At 39.7% G+C, this 20,645-nt stretch overlaps 1 protein-coding gene across 3 annotated transcripts in view; it reads left to right on the top strand.

Annotated features, from left to right (window-relative positions):
• The first annotated feature begins 6,768 nt into the window (after positions 1-6,768).
• Positions 6,769-20,645, top strand: part of fbh1 (F-box DNA helicase 1) — a 36,888-nt gene continuing 23,011 nt past the window's right edge. For 2 of the 3 annotated variants that reach the window (XM_088347239.1, XM_088347238.1), the window contains exons 1-8: positions 6,769-6,946; positions 7,015-7,164; positions 8,334-8,740; positions 9,581-9,717; positions 9,798-9,945; positions 10,028-10,209; positions 16,263-16,337; positions 16,443-16,534. In XM_088347239.1, coding sequence (XP_088203365.1) covers positions 6,928-6,946; positions 7,015-7,164; positions 8,334-8,740; positions 9,581-9,717; positions 9,798-9,945; positions 10,028-10,209; positions 16,263-16,337; positions 16,443-16,534 — 1,210 coding nt within the window. In that variant the 5' untranslated portion in view covers positions 6,769-6,927. Of the gene's footprint in view, positions 6,947-7,014; positions 7,165-8,333; positions 8,741-8,905; positions 9,005-9,580; positions 9,718-9,797; positions 9,946-10,027; positions 10,210-16,262; positions 16,338-16,442; positions 16,535-20,645 lie in introns of those variants that run through there. The other variant, XM_088347240.1, reaches the window with a different exon arrangement.

Here is a 20,645-nt window from a genome sequence, read left to right as displayed (position 1 = left end):
TGTATTTTCTCGCTGCTGTCATGCACTTTACGGACAAATTTTCAACATGTTACCTAGTGTTTACTATGTTTGTGTACTTTAATGCTAAATGTAATTCACCCTGGTCATCCTGGAAGGGGGATAACCACTTATGAGGCCCCTTCTCAAGGTTTCTCTTTTTCCTCACGCTGAGGTTTTGAGTTCCTTGCCCGCATGTTGGTTTAAGATCAGGTACCGTAATTGTGTCATTGTAATCCTGTGCAGTCCTTTGAGACATTTTTTTGTGATTAAGGGCTAGATAAATAAATGTGACTTGACTGTTATTTGTTGTGTTATGTGTCAGAAAAGGTTTGGACCAGGGTGTGGACATTTCATTATTTTGTAGTCATTCTTGACCCTCCATTGGAGTGCTTTGTTGACTACTTCCAGTTATTGTTATATCAGTCGTCACTTTATATTCCAAAAGGCAAAACTTTAGCATACAGCTCTACAGTCTTACATGACAAATGCCCTGCATGTTCACCGGACATACAACATGGCGGCGCATGGATACATGCTTGCGGCTCGTTCTCCAGCTAATCTTCTATTTATTGCCGTTCTCTTGTCTTTTTTGCTTTCACTTTTGGACACATGTGTGGCCAAAAATACTTACAGTAGGGACGAACTTATTCGGTTGGGTGGGCGTCTAAATTTCGACTTTTCGGGCACTTTTTATACCGCCTATGATATACCGAGCGAACTTCAAAGAGACCCGGCATCCTTGTGGACGGCTATTCCGCTTAATAAACGACGTCAACGGCGCCGTAAGGACAGAAAACAGAAGCGTGGTTGCCGTGCAGGTAGATGTGTGAAGCGTGCAAAGTCTAAGCAGCAAGATGGACGCGAGGAAGGACGCGAGGATGTAACTAATTCCACCATTCATCCCTCGCCGGACAACCCACACGAAAAGCCACAAGAGCGGCAGCTTTTGAAGATTTCGACAAAGACTACAAAGAGTTCAGCTAAGTCAAATGATTCAGCAAAGCTGAAATTTGGTCTGTTAAATATTAGATCGCTTGCTCCAAAAGCTTTACTTGTTGATAACATTATTCGTGATTATAAACTTAACTGTATGGGTCTGTGTGAAACTTGGTTATGCCCGGATGAGTACTTAGCGCTAAATTATGCTTCTCCCCCAGACTACGAGAGTAGCCATATAGCACGCACGTTGAAAAGGGGTGGTGGTGTTGCGCTAATTTCTGAAAAATCGCTCAAATTTAATCCACGTACCTCTAATAATTACAAGGCGTTTGAGGCTCTTGTGATGCGGTCCTCTCTATTGTCAATTTATGTAATAACTATCTATCGTGCACCTGGGCCATACACAACTTTCTTAGACGAATTTGCTGAACTTTTGTCTGAACTAGTAACCTATGCAGACAAAATTATAATTATGGGAGACTTTAACATTCATATGAACTCCCCACTCAATTCACTTACTATTGCGTTTAGGTCTCTAATTGATGCATTTGGCTTTAATCAACTGGTTGATTTGCCAACCCATAAAAATGGGAACACGCTAGACTTGATTCTGACTCGAGGAGTTTTAACCTCAAACATTATGGTGTTACCGTGTACTACCGTTATCTCGGATCATTATCTAGTTACATTTGAGGTGCTAGCTAAGAGTAGTGTTAAAAAAGCTGAAGTATTTAGCGGACGCAATATAAGCACTGGCACAGTTTCTGAGCTCTTTGAACTCCTTCCTGGAGCAGTTGCGTCCTTTCCTACATACAATGGCTCGATTGACTCACTCATGAATGAGTTCAATACCACCTTGACTAGTGTGCTGGATTCAATAGCGCCCATAAAACTAAAATCACGTCCTAAAAGACGCACGCCTTGGTTTACTGATGAAACTAGAACCCTTAAACAAGAATGCAGGAAATTGGAAAGAAAATGGCGCGCTACCAAGCTTGAGGTTTTCCATCAAACCTGGTGTGACAGCTTGTTAAAGTATAAAGCGGCCCTTGCCTCTGCAAAATCGGCCTACCTTTCGAAGGTGATTGCGTCTCAAAAGAACAACCCCAAAGCCCTTTTTGACACTGTAGCATCGCTTACAAGGCAACAGACTATGGCAGATAGTTCGACACACTCTGCTCAGGACCTAATGGTCTTCTTTACTAAGAAGATTCAATGCATACAGGAAGAAATTGCTAAAGAAATTATTAATACCACACATATTAAAGGACTGAAATTTACAGATGCACGACAGGGTGGCTGCCTTGGGAAAATGGCCGGTTTTAGTGAACTGTCACTTGATGATCTCAAACAGGTGGTAAATGCGGCCAAACCGACAACTTGCCAGTTCGACCCGCTCCCAGGTTCACTTATTAAAAGTCTTTTTGGCGTCCTTGGACCTTCAGTTCTAAATATTATAAACATATCACTCTCCTCAGGTGTAGTTCCAGCAGCTTTTAAGTCCGCCGTTATTAAACCCACACTGAAACGACCCAACCTTGATCCAGAAATATTAAGTAATTACAGACCTGTGTCAAACCTACCTTTCCTCTCTAAAGTACTCGAAAAAGTAGTGGCACAGCAGCTGAATGCTTTCATATCCGAGAATAACCTTTTTGAATCCATGCAATCAGGATTCAGGGCTAACCACTCTACTGAGACAGTTCTGATCAAGGTAACAAATGATCTCCTAATGTCAATGGATTCTGGCGCTTCATCACTTTTGCTGCTGCTGGATCTTAGTGCTGCTTTTGACACAGTGCACCACAATATCCTACTAGAACGGTTGGAAAAATGGATTGGTCTCTCAGGAACCGTCCTCTCGTGGTTCAGATCCTACCTCTCAGATAGGATGCACTGTGTTAAATATGGTGAAATGACATCTGAGCCCTTTAATGTTACCTGCGGTGTTCCGCAGGGTTCAGTGCTTGGCCCCCTTCTTTTCAACATTTACATGCTTCCATTAGGTGACATTATTCGCAAGTACAATATCAGCTTCCACTGCTACGCAGACGACACTCAACTCTATCTTCCGTTGGAGGAATCTTCCACACTAAACTGTGGAAATTTGGAGGCCTGCCTCACTGAGATAAAAGAGTGGATGTCACTCAATTTCTTGCGTCTTAACTCTGAAAAGACCGAAATGTTAGTCATTGGTCCATCTAAATGCCGTGACTTATTCTCAAAAACTGCTGTGAACATAGACAAATGTCACATCACACAGAGTGACTCAGTTAAAAATTTAGGTGTCATATTTGACCCTGATCTAACCTTTGAGATGCATGTAAAGAAAATTACTAGAACCGCTTTCTTCCATCTTCGTAACATTGCCAAAATCCGTTCAATACTGTCTCAGTCTGATGCGGAAACTATAATTCATGCATTTGTTACCTCCAGTCTCGATTACTGTAATGCACTACTCTCCGGTCTCCCGAAGTCCAGAATCAAGTCTCTTCAGCTAGTACAAAATGCCGCAGCGAGGCTTTTAACTAGGACAAAAAAGTACGATCACATAACACCGATTTTGGCTAACTTGCACTGGCTCCCAGTTAGCCAAAGATGTGACTTCAAGGTTCTCTTAGTATTGTACAAAATCATACATGGACTTGCTCCCTCTTATCTTTCAGATCTGATCTGCCCCTATGTCCCGGTCCGAAGCCTACGATCTGAGAGTGCCGGTCTTCTGGTGATCCCGAGAGCAAAGAAGTGTTCTGCTGGTTCGAGAGCGTTCTCCATTCGGGCACCGGTGCTGTGGAATGCTCTTCCCCCTGAGATCCGATCTGCAACCTCAGTGGAAATGTTTAAATCTAAACTTAAAACTCACTTCTACTCCATTGCATATGAATAATAACCTACTCTTCTTGTCGGCTGAAAAATAGTCTGTGTAACATAGTGTACTAATCTGTGAAGCCCTTAGAGACTTATTGTGATTAAGGGCTATACAAATAAAAATGACTTGACTTGACATTTCAAGTGTTGATGTTTTGCAGACAGTGACATCTGTTTTTCTCCGGATATAAGATCTGCAACCTCAGGGTTAAAATAGTTTCGCACTTATTACATTACATGTACAAATGTTGCATTTTATATTGTAGATATTTTTTTAATTGTTCTTAAGCCTGCTTATTTGATTTTTTTTTTTTTGCCTATTTATCGGGATAGTCTTTTTTTTTCTCTTTGAGGTCATTATTACATGTTTTACCCTGGAGTGCCATGTCCAATCTCGTTGCATACCATGTTTCCCAACGTCTATTCTATTGATGTCTTTGGATATCTACCTTAAAGCGACATCTGATGCTTTTTTTTTTTCATGTTCAAGTTTGTGTTTTGGTTCCTCCAGAAAAGAGTTTAATAGTTTATTCCTTCAAATAAACATTACTATTCTCACACTGCTTATTTCTTCCTTGCCTATTTGCAGTCTTTTAACGAAGACTATCACATGTTTTTTTCTTGTATTAAATGTCCCTTTTAATGTCATAAATTAATTTAAGTAAAAATGATTCGACCATTTGGTTATTAAAGATATACATGATTCCTCCCTGATTAATCAACATTATAATTCTTGCTTGAGGGGTTTTATGCGACCAAAAACGCACCCCCTCTTAAAACAGGTTCAGTTGCATCCAGCAAGGTGTGCTTTTCACTGTGAGGATATGGGCCCACCACTAGTAACCAGGGTAAATTTCATGGACCTGTGACCTTCATAGCCAAAGATAGTTGGGGGGTGCATTTCTCGGCAGCCAGGCTGTTGCAGCCAGGCTGGTCCCTCCCACCAGCATTGTTTACATTTGTTAGGTTGACGTTGGATCATTTGTACTAGAAAAAAAAATAAATGTCACCGTTGCTGTGACAATGTTAGGCACACGATGATCTGTTTATTCAAGTCAAACACAAAATACAATTATCGACGTGTTACGTCTTCGTTTGACTATGAGAAGAAATCAAACACGTTCGTCTCCCGTTTATCTGTTGATGGTTTGACAGTTCCCATCTCATTAGCTACACCGCTTATCCTGGTTTGACACTTCGTTTCAGCATAATCAGCTTTATGGTAGCGTGCATAACAGTTTAAATACGAGCAATTTTAGTCGAAAAGGCAAAATAAACACGTTACCTGCTCAAAAGTGGTTTATATACAGTGTGCATTACCGTTCGATTACGTTCACAACAAATACAAAGAAGAAATGGTTTAAGTTGTATTACATTCCCAACAAATGCAAGACGAAGTGGTCTTGGATATATGTTCGCCCTTACATACCCGAAAAGTGATGTAAAAGTGAGATAAAACGAGGTAAAAGTGGATGCAATTCTCGGCGGGGGATGCAATTCTCGGCATAACACCTGTGGTGTGGATGGTGTGGTAGCTGTGATGGTGACCAGCTCTTCCACGGGACGTTCTACAGTGGCCTTTAGGTTGGGTGGAAAAAACAAGAATTACTTAATGCTGGTGTATTGTACAAAAACAACTGTGTATAGGATGCTCAACAAGTTGATGTGAGACAGGAAATTATAGGATGTGTTCTGGATAATTATTTGATAGTGAATAGATAGATAAAATTGACATGTTATTCTTATGGCTGTAAGAGCCTTCTATTGGCCAGCATCACATATGCTTTAGAAATGTCTCCACATTTGGACAACATTTTGAGAAGGTAATTAGTTTACTTAATATGTGTTTACAGAGAAGGCAGTGGACTATGTGATAGTAATTTGTTTCAATTGTATTTCCACGTGAAATTCGGAGACATTACTCATGATGCATGATGAAAACTGATCTCACATGAAAAGAATCATATTGTAAATAAAACACGACACCCGAAATTGTGTGCAGTAAACAAGCACATATATCCAGAATGTTATTCTGACTATGCTCCTTTAGCGACTGGCCATGTAGATGTAAAAGCACTCGTTTAAGATAAAAACAGGAATGTGCTGAACCGCGATTTTCTGCACAGTTATCCTACTTTACAGTTTGTAGCGTGAAGCGTTTTTTTTTTGGCAGCTCCCTCGGTAGATTTGTGCACTTCGTAAAGTGGCGATTTTGCAATGTTCATGTTTTAACGCGAAAATACGATTTTCTATTGCATTTACGTCTAACTAAGATATCTCAATATATTTCGTTGCAAATACATGCGTAGTTGTGGAAAACTACTTACATTTGTGCGGTTCCTTTCCAGGCATGTTTGTTGAAATTGAGAATTCGCAAAGCCTTCTGGGTAGTCACTTCGCTGCCATGTGAGGTAGACAGCTCCCTCGGCCTTATCACTTTTGAGAACTGTTATGCACTCTACCATAAAGCTTATTTCAGTATAAATAAATTTTAATACGAGCGATTTGAGTAGAAAAAGGCAAAATAAACATGTTACCTGCTCAAAAGTTATTTATATACGGTGTGCATTATCGTTCGATTACATTCACAACAAAAACAAAGACAGAATGGTTTAAATTGTATTACATTCCCAACAAATGCAAGACGAAGTGGTTTTGGTCATGTGTTCGCCATTACATTCGCGAAAAGTGATATAAAAGTGAGATAAAACGAGGTAAAAGTGGTTGTAGTAGCTCGGGGATGCAAATCTCGGCAGGAATGCATTTCTCGGCATAACACCGGCAGAATTAAAAAAGGAACTTAACCCAGAATTCATTCCCATACCTTTTAAAAAGTCCCCCTAGGAACTCGCTCACTGAACAATGGTTCCATGGGTGAATTATGTAAAACCCACTTACACCCCTTTGTTTATTAAATCATCCCTCCACATGGGGGCAGTATAGTTACTCGACGTCGATAAAGTATAAATAACTTTCTGTGGAGTCACATCCGTCAAAACAATAGCATGGTTTAATCTTGAAAAATATATCTTTCTTTTATATTCAAACATTTATTTGCAGTTTTCCATTAAATTTGGTTGTCAGGGTGATTAAACATTACTAAACATATGAAACACGATTATGGAAGTGGCTGTAAAAGGTAATTCACCAAATAAAGTATAATCCACTGTTTTGTGGTACATTTAATTGAATTGTTTGTTTTCTAAGGGAGGGCCAAAAGGAGGCATTTAAATGTGCAAGAACTGCAAAACTGCGAGTCAGGTCTTGAAGCTCTCACCAACCCCCAAAACTTAAGCAGAAGCCCAAGAAACGCTTCTAGTCTCATCCCGAGATCATCCACTAAACGACCGAAATGTGGTAAGGAAAGTACTGTATAATTTTTCACTATTTTTCTCACATTTTCCAATACTTGAATGGACGCACCATTAAAAAAATAACGAAAAAGATACACATGTCTAATTTATTTCAGGGTCAAGTTCCTACAGGTAATGAACGCTGCTTTTATGTATGAATCAGTGATGTGTGAGGATCGTACCTGATGAGGCACAGTCAAATGTACAATTAATTGAACATACATCGTATTCAGTATTTAATTGGCAGAGCAAGACAGCTTTATGTAAATTTTTGCACAGAAAAACATGGGTTATTGTTTTACCTTAACGTAGAAAAGAAGTCTATGCTCTAATCATTTTTATTAAAAGCACGAAAAAAGTCCATGCAATAAGAAAAATTTACTGGATAGCTTAACTTGCTTCTAACTTGCCTATACTATAGCTTGTTCTATTCTTAGGGCTAAGTTGTACACCAGATCACAATCCATTGCCTCTATTTCGGCCTCTGCCATCAGGCAAGATAATTCAATTAACGTACTCTTTTTGTCTATTTAAAGTTAAAAATATTTTATTAAGCATAATTTTATTTGGGCGGCGCAGTGGTTAGCGCGTGTGCGGCACAGTTCTAAGGTGTTGGGAACCTCTTGTGTGGGTTCAAATCCAGCTACCTGACTTACTGTGCGGAGTTTGTATGTTCTCCCCGTGCTTGCATGGGTTTCCTCCGGCACTCCGGTTTCCTCCCACATTCCAAAGACATGCTTTTCAGGTGGATTGACTAGTCCAAATTGTCCCTAGGTGTGAATGAGCGAGCGAGTTGTCTGTCCCTGTGTGCCCTGCGATTGGCTGGCAACCAGTTCAGGGTGTCCACTGCCCGATGATTATTGGGGTGGGCTCCAACACCCCCGTGACCCTACTGAGGATAAGCGGTGCAGCTAATGAGATGAGATGAGATTTTATTTGGCCATTTTAATAAAATCTCGTGAATAAAACATTTAGCTAGACCTCTACAGTTTAATCACTCTGTGACTAAAGAAAATAAAAAAACGTTTTTTATGGTAACAATCTTTTTTAGCTTAATCCATACACATTTTAGTCTCTCACAGAGTTGACAGGTATGAAAAAGGTGTGTAAAATCTACTCTGTAAATGAACATCTCTAACAAGTCACCTTACTCCAATCTTATAACAATAACAGGCCCCTGCGGTGCAGAAAGCAACTTGGCCACGTGCTCAAATGGACTCAATGGCCGACAAAGTTTTAGTTTTGATGAGGACTATGAGGAGGCATTTACCTCAGACTTTGAGGATGAACTGACAAACGAAGACATGGACTACTTTGAGGGAATAACGGCCAAAATGTTCGAAGACGAGTTCGACTGCAGTGAAAAGTTAGTAGACGAGGAGCCAGAAGTGGAAGTGATGCCTGATGCTGCTTACGGGCTCCTGGGAAGCAGCAGGGAACTTCTGCAGCCTCAGGGTTCTGTTGATGGCCTCCCGGAGGAGGTGCTTAGCCAGATCCTCAGTCTCCTTCCTGCTCGGGATCTTTACAGGAGTGCTGGACTTGTGTGCCATCGGTGGCGCAACATGATTGAGAATGCAAAGGTAAATTTAGTCCAACAAAACTTTTTAATAGTCTGGACATTGTATGTTTAAAGAGGACTCGCTCGGTTTTCACAGTTAATGGTGCCCAGAATCACCTGCGAAAAGTGAAACTCCGCGGAGTAGTGTTGCACCTTTGTTGGTGTGTTTTTTTTTTTTTTTTTTTTTTTTTTTTTTTGGGTGTTGGAGCTTCATTTGAGCGGACTTGCCGGCTTACTGACTGAGAATGGCAGGGAGAGAGACAGCGAGAGAACAAGTTGAAACTTAGTAGGTATTTTGAATTAGTTGGTGTTTTTTTAATGGATAAAATATTAAAACAAACATAAATAATTTATAATAAATCAAAAAATAAGAATACTGGGTGTTTCAAAAAAAAAATGTATCCTTTGAGATGTAAATATCACTTACAAGATAAAGGCAAATTAAATTAAAAATTATTGATGTTGAAGAACATACGATTTGTTCTTCCAAATCTGAATGAGAAATTCAAAAGCAAGTGGATAATGTGAACAATTTCACAAATGTTCAATATGTGCACAGCCTGAAACATGGCATAAGCCAAGTTGGTAATTCAGCTCCTACCAAACACGCTGAAGCATATCTTAACTGTAATAGTCTCCAGTGCCAAATAGATTCTCTACAATAGTTCTTCCAATTTTTTCATAAAGATGCTATTATTTGAAGTCATTTAAAGGAGATCAAGCCAAGTTATTAGACTGTGAAATTATATCGCATTTTACGAAACACCCCATTTATAGAAATTAATATAATGCAAAAAAATGGAAAGATGCAATTTTTAAAAATGCAAAAGAAAAAAACTGACAGCCCACTCACTATTTGCAGTTCATGCCCTTCAAGAAACAGTACTATCGCTACATGATGTTTGAAGACGTTACAGTGGCAGAGGTGACTGCTTCATTGATAAGGGGCGCCGTCATAAAGCCAAAAATGTCACAGCACGGTATCCGAAACATCGTGGTGTAAGTTTATTTTTCTGCTGAGTAAAGTTAATTTGGCCTGTTCTGCAAAAATTCAATCGAGGTTTTGTGTCCAAGCACAGGTTAATGGCGCAGCATAAGTTCAGCCAGAGGGTGAATCCGAGGGAAGTTCTGGAGCAGCTGAAGAAACATCGCTTTTTCCCTCATGCGGATGCCTCCATTCGGTCACACATTCGGAATGTACCCAAGTGCCCATCTCTGGAGATAGAGGTTCCTCTGACAAATTCCTACAATGTATTCATTATGCCCACTGTTTTCGAGCGTAACCGTAGCATGTGCCTGACTGCCAAAGGACCTAAACCCGTTTGCAGCTATGGCGGTGATATTACTCCTCAGCGAGAGTGTAGAAGACGTGCAGGTTTTGGTGATGCTGCTCAACAAGTGCATGTCGCACACTGCCCTCACCGAGTACCTCAGCCACATGGGCATGGTGCTGCTTGCCGCCACGAGAAACCACGTTAAGATCAGCGAGAGGTTTGGCATCCACCCAAAAGAAAATTATGCTGTAAAAAAGAAACCCGGGATACGACGACGCCCGTCTCTTACGCCTCAAAAAAGGCCTGTCTATTATTAGTCGATGTTATACAAAATGCTCGTATGCTTTTGATTTGCGTCATAAAATGCGAGTATGCTATTGGCTGAATTACCCCCCACTATCCCTTTCTCGTTCTTCATTCAGTTCAAAATCTTGTTTGCTTTGTAAATACGGAGCGTGGGCGCTGAAAAAAATGCAGAGGTCCCTGACTTTTTCTGTTCTACGGTTCGATTAAATGTCTGAAAATATTCTCGCGGCACGGCCCAATAATAACATGAACATTAATCGATCTATCTCTCTACCCTGGTCATATCCCTCGAGAGGGGTGACCGACAGATAGACAAACACATATACAAAAACAAAGAAAATAAGAAGGGAAAAAGTAGCAAAAAACACACACACAAATGCGTGAACACCCAAACAAGTTAAGCACCTTGGCACCTAAGTTGGTCATGCTTTCCTGCAGTGCACTCATAACACCATACATCCACGTCAATTGCGCCCTTCCTCTTGTTCTCTTTCAATTTACTTCTGCTCTGTAAATCCTCTTCAACATTTGCTCCTCATCCATCCTCTCCATGTGTTCAAACCAACCGAGTACTCTATTATCCACACGCTTGCTCAGTTCCACTATTACTCCAGTTCTGTCTCTCACAATTTCATTTCTCAATCCATCCAATCTTGTCACTCCTAACATACTGCTTAAACACTTCATCTCAACAACATTAAATTTCCTTCTCAAATCTGCGTTCAGGCTCCAAGTCTGTCAGTAAAATAACACTCTCATACAGTCCCCACTAATCATACATACTCATTCTCTTGTTGCTAATCACTCTCCTCAGAACACCCCAAACCTTGTTTTCTAGATTCACTCCACCAACTGCAGCCACATCACAACCCAAGTACCTAAAGCTTTTAACTTCTTCCAGCACCTTTCCATGCAACCTTATTTCCAACGACATGCCCACTCCATCACGTGAACACTTCATCACCTTACTCTTCCCAACATTCACACATAACATACGCCTATCACACACTCTTCCAAACTCCATTATCAACCTTCTCAATGTTTCCTCAGAATCAGCCACAAGCGCTGTGTCATCTGCAAACAACAACTGAGGCGTGTTCAGGAGAGTGAGTGATTGCTATCGCGAGCTATCGCTAGCTTCTGAACGGCCAGTGATTATTGAGCGCTCGCGTGCCCGAGTAATCACGGGAGAAAGACCGCTTACTTTGATTTCCAACATGGCGTCGACAGTGCAGAAGATGGAGGATCTCACCCTGACGAGTGCTGTTGGCGATGTAATATATTGTCTTACATTGCCTGGTAATGTTTGTGAACAATGCAAGACAGGTATGACCCTTCTACTGCGTTTAGGATAACCTTAACTGTGTCAATATGCGAATTGTCGCTCATATCAGCCAACTCGCTCAAAGCAAGCTGTAGAACGAAATCCATTGTACTGTCGTCGGCCATTTTGGATCAGTAAGGCAATCACAGTGAGCGATTACAAAACGTTCAGCAGTGCGCGGCAAGCGATTATCAAGAGACTACATGTCTGATCACTCTCCTGACTTACCTGCCACACCGTTCCACTTTTATCCATCATCTCTACACCTCTGCCAAATACTCTTGCATTCACTTCTCTCACCACACCATCCATGTACACATCAAACAGCCATGGTGACATAACACACCCCTGTCTCACACCAGTCAACACAGGGAACCACTCACTTGTCTCACTCCCTACTCTTACACATGCTCTGTTGTTCACATAAAAACTCTTCAATGCTTCCAACAACCTTCCACCCACTCCATACATTACCATCATCTGCCACAACACCTCTCTTTCAACTCTTGTCATATGCCTTTTCCGATCCATGAAAGCCAAATAAACATCCTTACCTTTTGCAAAATATTTCTCACAGAACTGCAAACACCTGATCCACACATCCTCCTCCTTTCCTGAAACCACTCTGCTCCTCCATCACCACCTCATCCATTCTTCCTCTCACTCTCTTAATCAAGACTCTTCCATACAGCTTACCAGCACGGACACGAAACTGATACCTCTCGAATTGCTACATTCATACTTATCACCTTTACCCCTATACTATGGGACCACACATGCACTACACCAATCAACAGGAATCACACCTCTTAAAAAGCATACATTCAACAAGAGTACTAACCAGTCAATCATAGCTGTGCCACCTTTCTTCAGGCATTCAGCAGTACAATCATCCAACCCAGGCGCCTTCCCTACTTTCATTTCTTTTCCGTGCCTCTTGCACCTCCCATATTTTCACAGATTTAAATCACCCTTATTCTCCCCAAAGCACCGATTCAAGTCAAGTCAAATTTATTTATATAGCCCTTAATCACTAAAATGTCTCAAAGGACTGCACAGCATTACAATGATACAATTACCTGATCTTAAACCAACATGCGGGCAAGGAACAACTCAAAACCTCAGCGTGAGGAAAAAGAGAAACCTTGAGAAGGGACCTCACAAGTTGTATCCCCCTTCCTGCACTACCGCCAACCAGCAATCTTCCGTCCTTTTCTTTCACTTTCTCTTCCTTTCCAGACTCGCTCTTTCTTACTCTTTTCACTTCTTTCCAGAACACTTTTCTCCTTTCCTCAAAGTTCACTCCTATCTTTCGACACCATTCATGCTGCTTCCACTACCACTTTTACCAACCTTTTCTTCACTTTATACTGTTCATACGCATCACCACTCTTATCTTGCAGCCACTCCTCAAAGGCACGTCTCTTCTTCTTTCTTCCTTTCCTAATACCTCGACCAACTTTTTTCATTCCACACATTTCTTTCGCACTCCTCAACAGTGCCTCTTTAACCCATTTCCATTCCATTTCCACACTCTCCACTTCTCTTTTAGTAATCCGTTCATACTCTTCCCCTATCCTCTCTTTAAACTCTTTCCTTTTCTGCCTTATTAAACTCTGACATTTTCACCTCTTCCCTCACACTCTTCTTATAACTAGCTCCCCCCGCCCCCGATCTATCTATTCTATTCTTCCACATGATGATCAAACATACCACTCATTTATCCTCGGTAAACATGCACATCCAACAATCTACTTAACATTCCTTTGCTAACCACTACATAATCCATCAGTGCTCTGTCCACCATCTCACCACCATCCACTCTGACAAAGGTATACTTCATGTCCCTCTTTTTAAACAATGTATTTGCAATCACCAACTCATTTTCCACACATAACTTAATCAATTTCTTCCCACTCTCATTTTGTCCTGGTACTCCATATCTACAAACGACATTTTTAACCATTCCGTCACCCACTCTTGCATTCAGGTCACCTAGTATTGCGCCTCGGCCGAGTCATACCTAATTGGTAAAATGGCGGCGCCCTCTGTTGGCTGCGGCTGCATCGGCTCGCTACAACGGGTCAGGTGTATCGACATTTCGTTCTGTGTACATTGTTACAAAGAATGACAATACAAAGGAAATTATTATTATAATTATTATTATTATTATTACCACTTTCTACTCTTCTTTCGCACTTGCAACACATTCGGAAAAATCCTTCCAGGACTCCTCACTTTCCTCAGCACTTCTTTCTAAACCAGGTCCATATGCACTTATAATCATCCATACTTCTACACCCCACTTTAACCTCACCCACATGAATCCAGAAGATATCTCTTTCCACTCCACCAGTTTTTCCTTTGCTTTCTGACTCACAAGCACAGCCACTCCTTCTCTAGCATGTCCACCCGTAACTCCAGACTTTCTACTATACATACCTCCAAGCTGTAATACACACTTTCCTTTCATCTTTTTTTCACTCAAGGCTAACACATCAAGCTTCTTTTTAGTCATCATCCTTCCGATTTCCTCTTTCTTCCACACAGTCGCTTTACTTCAGAATCCTCTCTTACATTTAGTGACCCTATAAGTAGTGATTGCGAGACTTTTTGGTCTCCTGCCCCCTTTCCTTTGCCTTGCTGTCTCTTAGGGAGTAGAGATCGAGAGGAGAGTCCCCTCGCTCCCTCCACTTTAGTCGCCTCGTACGACACGCAGCGGACCACGGTGGGAGAATTCTCACACCTCCCAGAGGGAGAGGGCCCCTCACCACAGTAATAATAAACATAAACCCCCCGGGTAATCTTTCGAAGTCAATTTTATTTGTCAATTTCCCTAGCATTACTAAATTACATTTCAACCTCTCCCATGTTCAGTTCTAACCCAAGATAATACTAAATAAAAAAAATACCTTTTGGCTAACACTGGAGTAATACAACTGGCATTTTAGACACGATATACAGTATAGTTTTCCAAGCAGCAGCAGTAATAGAAATAATATAAATAAATTAGGGTAAAATATAAAACATAAAATAGGTAAAAAAATAATAATACAATTAACAGGTGTGTGTAAATGAATATCCAGTCATGACTGTTCATTCCTTAGAGTTCAATAGTCTCCCTGCCTAAAAGGAAGTAAATTACGTAGGAAAAGGCATTTGATTTTGTCTCTCATATCACACTATTTTTACTTATGGTACTGGCTAGACAAATGTTGCAGATATACTGTATAGTCAAGAGGGTGTTTTCCCATCCAGTTTCATATACTCCACTTTTAATTCTACATCAAGGTTTGAATAAGCAGTGACAGAGGTCTGTAAAAACAATTTAAATTGAATTTATTACATGAACTTCAGAAACTTTTTGAAAAAAAATAATTCACAAATAAAATTACTTACTTCCGTTACATATTACAGCTAGGGTTAGCTGTTTCCTTTACTTATTTAGAGAGCATAGCATGAAATTGAATAAAAAAAGAAAGTTGTCCAGAAAGATGTAAATAAAGGCAAAACACACAACGAGGAAACAACTTTTTGATGAGTGTTCATCGTTTAAATTGTCGATAAATTATTTTAATCATGGCCCCACATATTCAACAACGTAGCATTCTGAGTAAAAATAGTGTGGTCATGAGATTCTAATGCCTTTTTCTTCTAATCTTCATCCCTGGTGGTCTAACTGTTTGGATTCAGTGTTCTCACTGCTGCAATAAGGGTTTGATTCCCATTGAACAAATGCTGTGAGCGATATTTTTCAATCATTGCTCAAATACTGTAATATACTACTGTAAAACCTAGCGTATAACCTGCAGCCATACATTGAGTTTGGGACAGCTTTACCTCAGGAGGTAAATAGCTCGTCTTGGGATCAAGAGGTCACAGGTTTGAATCCCGGCTCTTCTGTGATATATGTCAAAGTGTTTGTTGTATACGGGTTAATCAAAAAAAATGAGGCAACTCTTTTTTTCTTTTAAATAAGGAAACATTTTTTTTATTTCTGTGCATACCTGTACGTGTCCGAACACCGCAATACCCTTTTTCTCAATGAGTCCCAAAGCTTGCAGTGATTATAAAGGGGAAGAAAAAAACATAACCATTGAAACCAAACTTGCGATTATTAAGAAATTTGATGAAAGCACTTAAATCACTACCCTCGCTAAGTTGCATGGCCGTAACCCATCGACAATTAGGATTATTATTTAAAATAAGATGACTAAAGCAAGGAAATCATATGACAATTATCGCAAGTGCAAGTTTTAGAATCAAATTAATTTTTACTCTTCCGTTGGCGTCAAATCCCTCCTCCCCACTCGACCATCTCAAGTCACGTGACACCAAAGGTAAACAAATTACATGTACATTTTACTTGTACATACATGTTTATTTAATTATATATGCATAGATTATGGAGAAGTAGTAGATACTATATATGATTTTGTTATTTAAATGTTTTTAGATGTGGCATTGGCGTTGAGAACGCATTAGCTACGCATTACCATTTGTTTTTATCGCTCACACTATGGCAGTTTCACTTTGCAATCCCCACCTCAGAATAAATTCATGTTCTATCCCGGGATCTACTCTACAGTGTTTGCCTTTTATAGTCACTTTTACTAACACATTTGGAGTGTGCTTTCTAGGTTGCATTACAACATTTACTATGTTCTTCACCTGAGGGAGAATGGGCCCTTTTCTGTAAGCTGCCCAGTAAAAAGGTAAGACTAGGTTTTAATTTTTTTGTACTTAGTTGTGGGGGAGAATTTCTCAAGAGTCAATCAATGTTATTTTTGTTAGAGGCATTATTGATGTATCCCTTCCAGGGGCTCACGCATAAGTATGACCTCGGAACAGTTGCAAATCCTCAGCCACGACATTCAGAAAGACCAGTTGATGAAGATTGTTGCTTTTGCTGGTATGTTAACGATTCAGCATTTGAGGAAAAAACAAATCTGATAACTGTTGGGCAGACAGACGAGGTGAATAGTTAACGCACCAGTTTCCAAAGCAGGCACTGGTACTAGGCCTTGATTTTTCTAAATAAATCTTTACAATAAAAATTAATATCATATTTAAAATACAGAATAGTATTTTATACTTATTTGTACTAAATTTCAACTTTTGGGAATTTTTAAAACCTAATATTAGACGATAAAATGAAAACTAGCAATTATTTGTACATGCGTGTAGTAAATAAGAACTTTTCTGGATATTAAAAAAAACTACAAGTTTTTAAACTATGCTAGCCTAGCGCTAATGCTAATCATCAGAGTGCCCATCAAATGCTAAATGGAAATTATCTATTCTACTTTGTTTTTTTGAATTTTTGTCTTTATTGTCATTGATATTAATGTTCTGAGACATAGTATGCATTGAGATTAAGCATGGCACTCCAGGGTGAAACATGTAATGAAGACTTTAAAGAGAAAAAAGAGAAAAGGCTATCCAGGATTAAACACACAAACAAATATTTACAATGCTTAGAAAACTGGCCCAAGTTATAATAATATTAAAATGAAATAGAATACTGCATCGTAACAATTGTGCAATGAAAGGAAGTTTGTTTGTTTATGTTTATTTGTATTGCCCTTAATCACAAGGAGTCTCTAAGGGCTGCACAGACCACATACTATTATTACACCATCTCCTGATGTAAAACCTACATGAGGGCAAGGAAAAACTCAAAATCCTTATCATGAGGAAATCTTGAGAAGGGACTGCACATGAGGTAATCCCCCTTCCAGGATGACCAGGCTGCAATGGATGTTGTAATAGAAATAAATAATTAATACAATTAAGAAGTGCAATAACATTGAGCAGCAACAATGAAAAGAAAAAAAAAAAAAAAGTCACAAGGTATATCTTTTGAGTTCCGTGCAATAGTTTATATTTTCACAATTACTTTAAAAAAAAAAAAGTATTTATCTCTATTGTTTTTTTAATGATTAATTAATTATTGATTAAAAATAACAAAAGCCAAACCATTTTCATATAATAAATAATATTCAACGCAAAAACTGTGAAAAAGAAATTATTTTAATAACCGAAGCTTTGTTTCAATTTTGTGGGTGTACATCCTGTATGCACAGGACCACACTGCCCCTCAGAAGCCAATATGTGCAACAACCGGCAGAAGTTGTTTTCACCTGCTTAGTGGTATTAAGTAATCTCTTTTTGAATCATGGTTTACTTATCGCTGTTTCCCTACTTTTTTCGCTACAGATTTTCATTGTCTATTGTGTTCTGCATTCTGATTGGCTAAACAGTTTACCCACCCCTTTTCTGCCTGTGCCTGCCTTTGCGTCAATGACTTTGGGGCCTAAGTTGTACATGTACCTAAAACAGCTTGACGCACCTACATAACGTATGTGCGAATCTTTTTCAATTTAAAGTTTCTCTAAAATGCGTCATGTGAACAAAATGCTAAGGACCCACAAAAGTAACAAAAAACCAACAAAGTTGGACTTCTCCACCTGCTAAACTTGCTCTGGAGCAATTGGCTCTTTTGTGCTGCCTATCGGCTCCAATGGCGCTTTTTCAAAAATGTTTTCCGGTAATTTATATATACAGTACCGTATTTTCTAGAGGATAAGTCGCTCCAGAGTCTATGTTGCACCAGCCAAAAAATGCACTCAGAAGAAAAAAACATACACGTCGCACCTGGAGTACAAGTCACATTTTTGGGAAGATTTTTTTGGGAGAAATCCAACACAAAGACAGGTCATCTTGAAATGAAGTTTAAAATCCCTAATGCCCCTCATTAGCAGGTCGGCGCCTTGCATGGCTATTGGTGTGTGAGTGTGTGTGTGAATGGGTAAGTGTAAATTTCATTGTAAAGCGCTTTGGAAGGTCTTCATTGACTTGAAAATCGCTATATACTGGACTGTCTCAGAAAATTAGAATATTGTGATAAAGTTCTTTATTTTCTGTAATGCAATTAAAAAAACAAAAATGTCATACATTCTGGATTCATTACACATCAACTGAACTATTTCAAGCCTTTTATTATTTGAATATTGCTGATTTTGGCTTACAGCTGAAAAAAACTCAAAAATCCTATCTCAAAATATTAGAATACTTCCTCAGACCAAGTAAAAAAATAATTTTATAACAGCAAAACTAAATCAAACATTTGAAAATGTCCATTGATGCACTCAGTACTTGGTTGGGAATCCTTTTGCACGGATTACTGCATCAATCCGGCGTGGCATGGAGGCAATCAGCCTGTGGCATTGCTGAGGTGTTATTGATGCCCAGGATGCTTCGATAGCGGCCTTCAGCTCATTTGCATTTGTAGGTCTGGTGTCTTTCATCTTCTTCTTAACTATACCCCACAAATTCTCGATGGGGTTCAGGTCAGGGGAATTAGCAGGCCAATCAAGGACAGTGATGCCATGGTCAGTGCACCAGTTACTGGTGGTTTTGGCACTGTGGGCAGGTGCCAGATCATGCTGGAAAATGAAATACTCATCTCCATAGAGCTTTTCAGCAGATGGAAGCATGTAGTGCTCTAAAATCTCTTGGTACACAGTTGCATTTACTCTGGACTTGATGAAACACAGTGGACCAACACCAGCAGCTGACATGGCTCCCCAAACCATTGCTGACTGTGGGAACTTCACACTGGATTTCAAGCAACTTGGATTTTGCTCTTCTCCAGCCTGTCTCCAGACTCTGGCGCCTTGACTTCCAAATGAAATGCAAAACTTGCTTTCGTCTGAAAAGAGGACTTTGGACCACTCTGCAACTGTCCAGTGCTTCTTCTCCATAGCCCAAGTCAGACGCTTCTTCCGTTGTCTTGAGTTCAGAAGTGGCTTGACCATGGGAATACGGCTATTGTAGCCCATTTTCACGGACACGTCTGTGAACTGTGGCTTTTGATACCTGGACTCCAGCTTCAGCCCACTGTCTTTGAAGCTCCCTCAAATTCTGGAAGCGGCTCTTCTTCACAATTTTGTTAAGGCTGCGGTCATCTCTCTTGGTTGTGCAGCGTTTCCGGCCACATTTTTCCCTTCCAACAGACTTTTTGTGGATATGCTTTGAAACTGCACTCTGTGAACAGCCTGCTCTTTGAGAAATGTCTTTTTGTGTCTTACCCTCCTGATGGAGGGTATCAATGATGGTCCTCTGGACAGCAGTCAGATCAGCAGTCTTCCCCATACTTGTGATTTAGTTTACTGAACCAAGCTGAGTGTTTTTAAGGCTCAGGAAACCCTCGCAAGGTGTTTCGAGTTAATTAGATGATTCAGGTGATTAGTTGAATAGCCTACTTGTATACTTTTTCATGATATTCTAATATTTTGAGATAGGATTTTTGAGTTTTCTTAAGCTGTAAGCCAAATTCAGCAATATTAAAATAATAAAAGGCTTGAAATAGTTCAGTTGATGTGTAATGAATCCAGAATGTATGACATTTGTTTTTTAAATTGCATTACAGAAAATAAAGAACTTTATCACAATATTCTAATTTTCTGAGACAGTCCAGTATATGCAGACCATTTACCATTTAAAATAAAATATAAAAATTGTCCGCCTTCTTCAAATGACAACCCCCCCCCCCCTTAGCGTATATTTCACGCTGGGACTTTTTTAGCAACAACGAGGCAAGGTTCAAATGATCAACATGCGCCTAGTCCTCCCTCCTGCAATTTAATATGACTCTTTCAACATTTTGAGTTGTAGACCCTTGCCTAAAGAAAGGTAAAAGCAGTTTTCCATAACGTCCACATGATGGCGGTAAAATATAATGTGAAGTAAAAACATAGTGTCCTGAGATAATTTCAGGCTTTTAGTGCATTACATGCAGTATTTGTAAAAACATGTTCATAAAGTACTGTACTTTTATTTGTTAAAAAAATGCTTGAGCCTGTAACTTGGGTTTTTTCTTTGGTTTCATCTGCTGCTGCTTGCTCTCCGGGCTGCCTTTGACATGGTGGACCACAATATCTTACTAGATTTGCGGGAAAAATGGATTGTTCTCTCTGAAATTGTCCTCTCATATTTTAGATCATACTTCTCAGACAGGA

Source organism: Urocampus carinirostris, chromosome 11 (genome assembly GCF_059441175.1).
Source record: "Urocampus carinirostris isolate Australia breed hairy pipefish chromosome 11, RoL_Ucar_1.0, whole genome shotgun sequence".
Classification (NCBI taxonomy): domain Eukaryota; kingdom Metazoa; phylum Chordata; class Actinopteri; order Syngnathiformes; family Syngnathidae; genus Urocampus; species Urocampus carinirostris.
The sequence above is the reverse complement of the archived record's forward strand: the minus strand, read 5'-3'. Positions and strand labels throughout refer to the sequence as shown.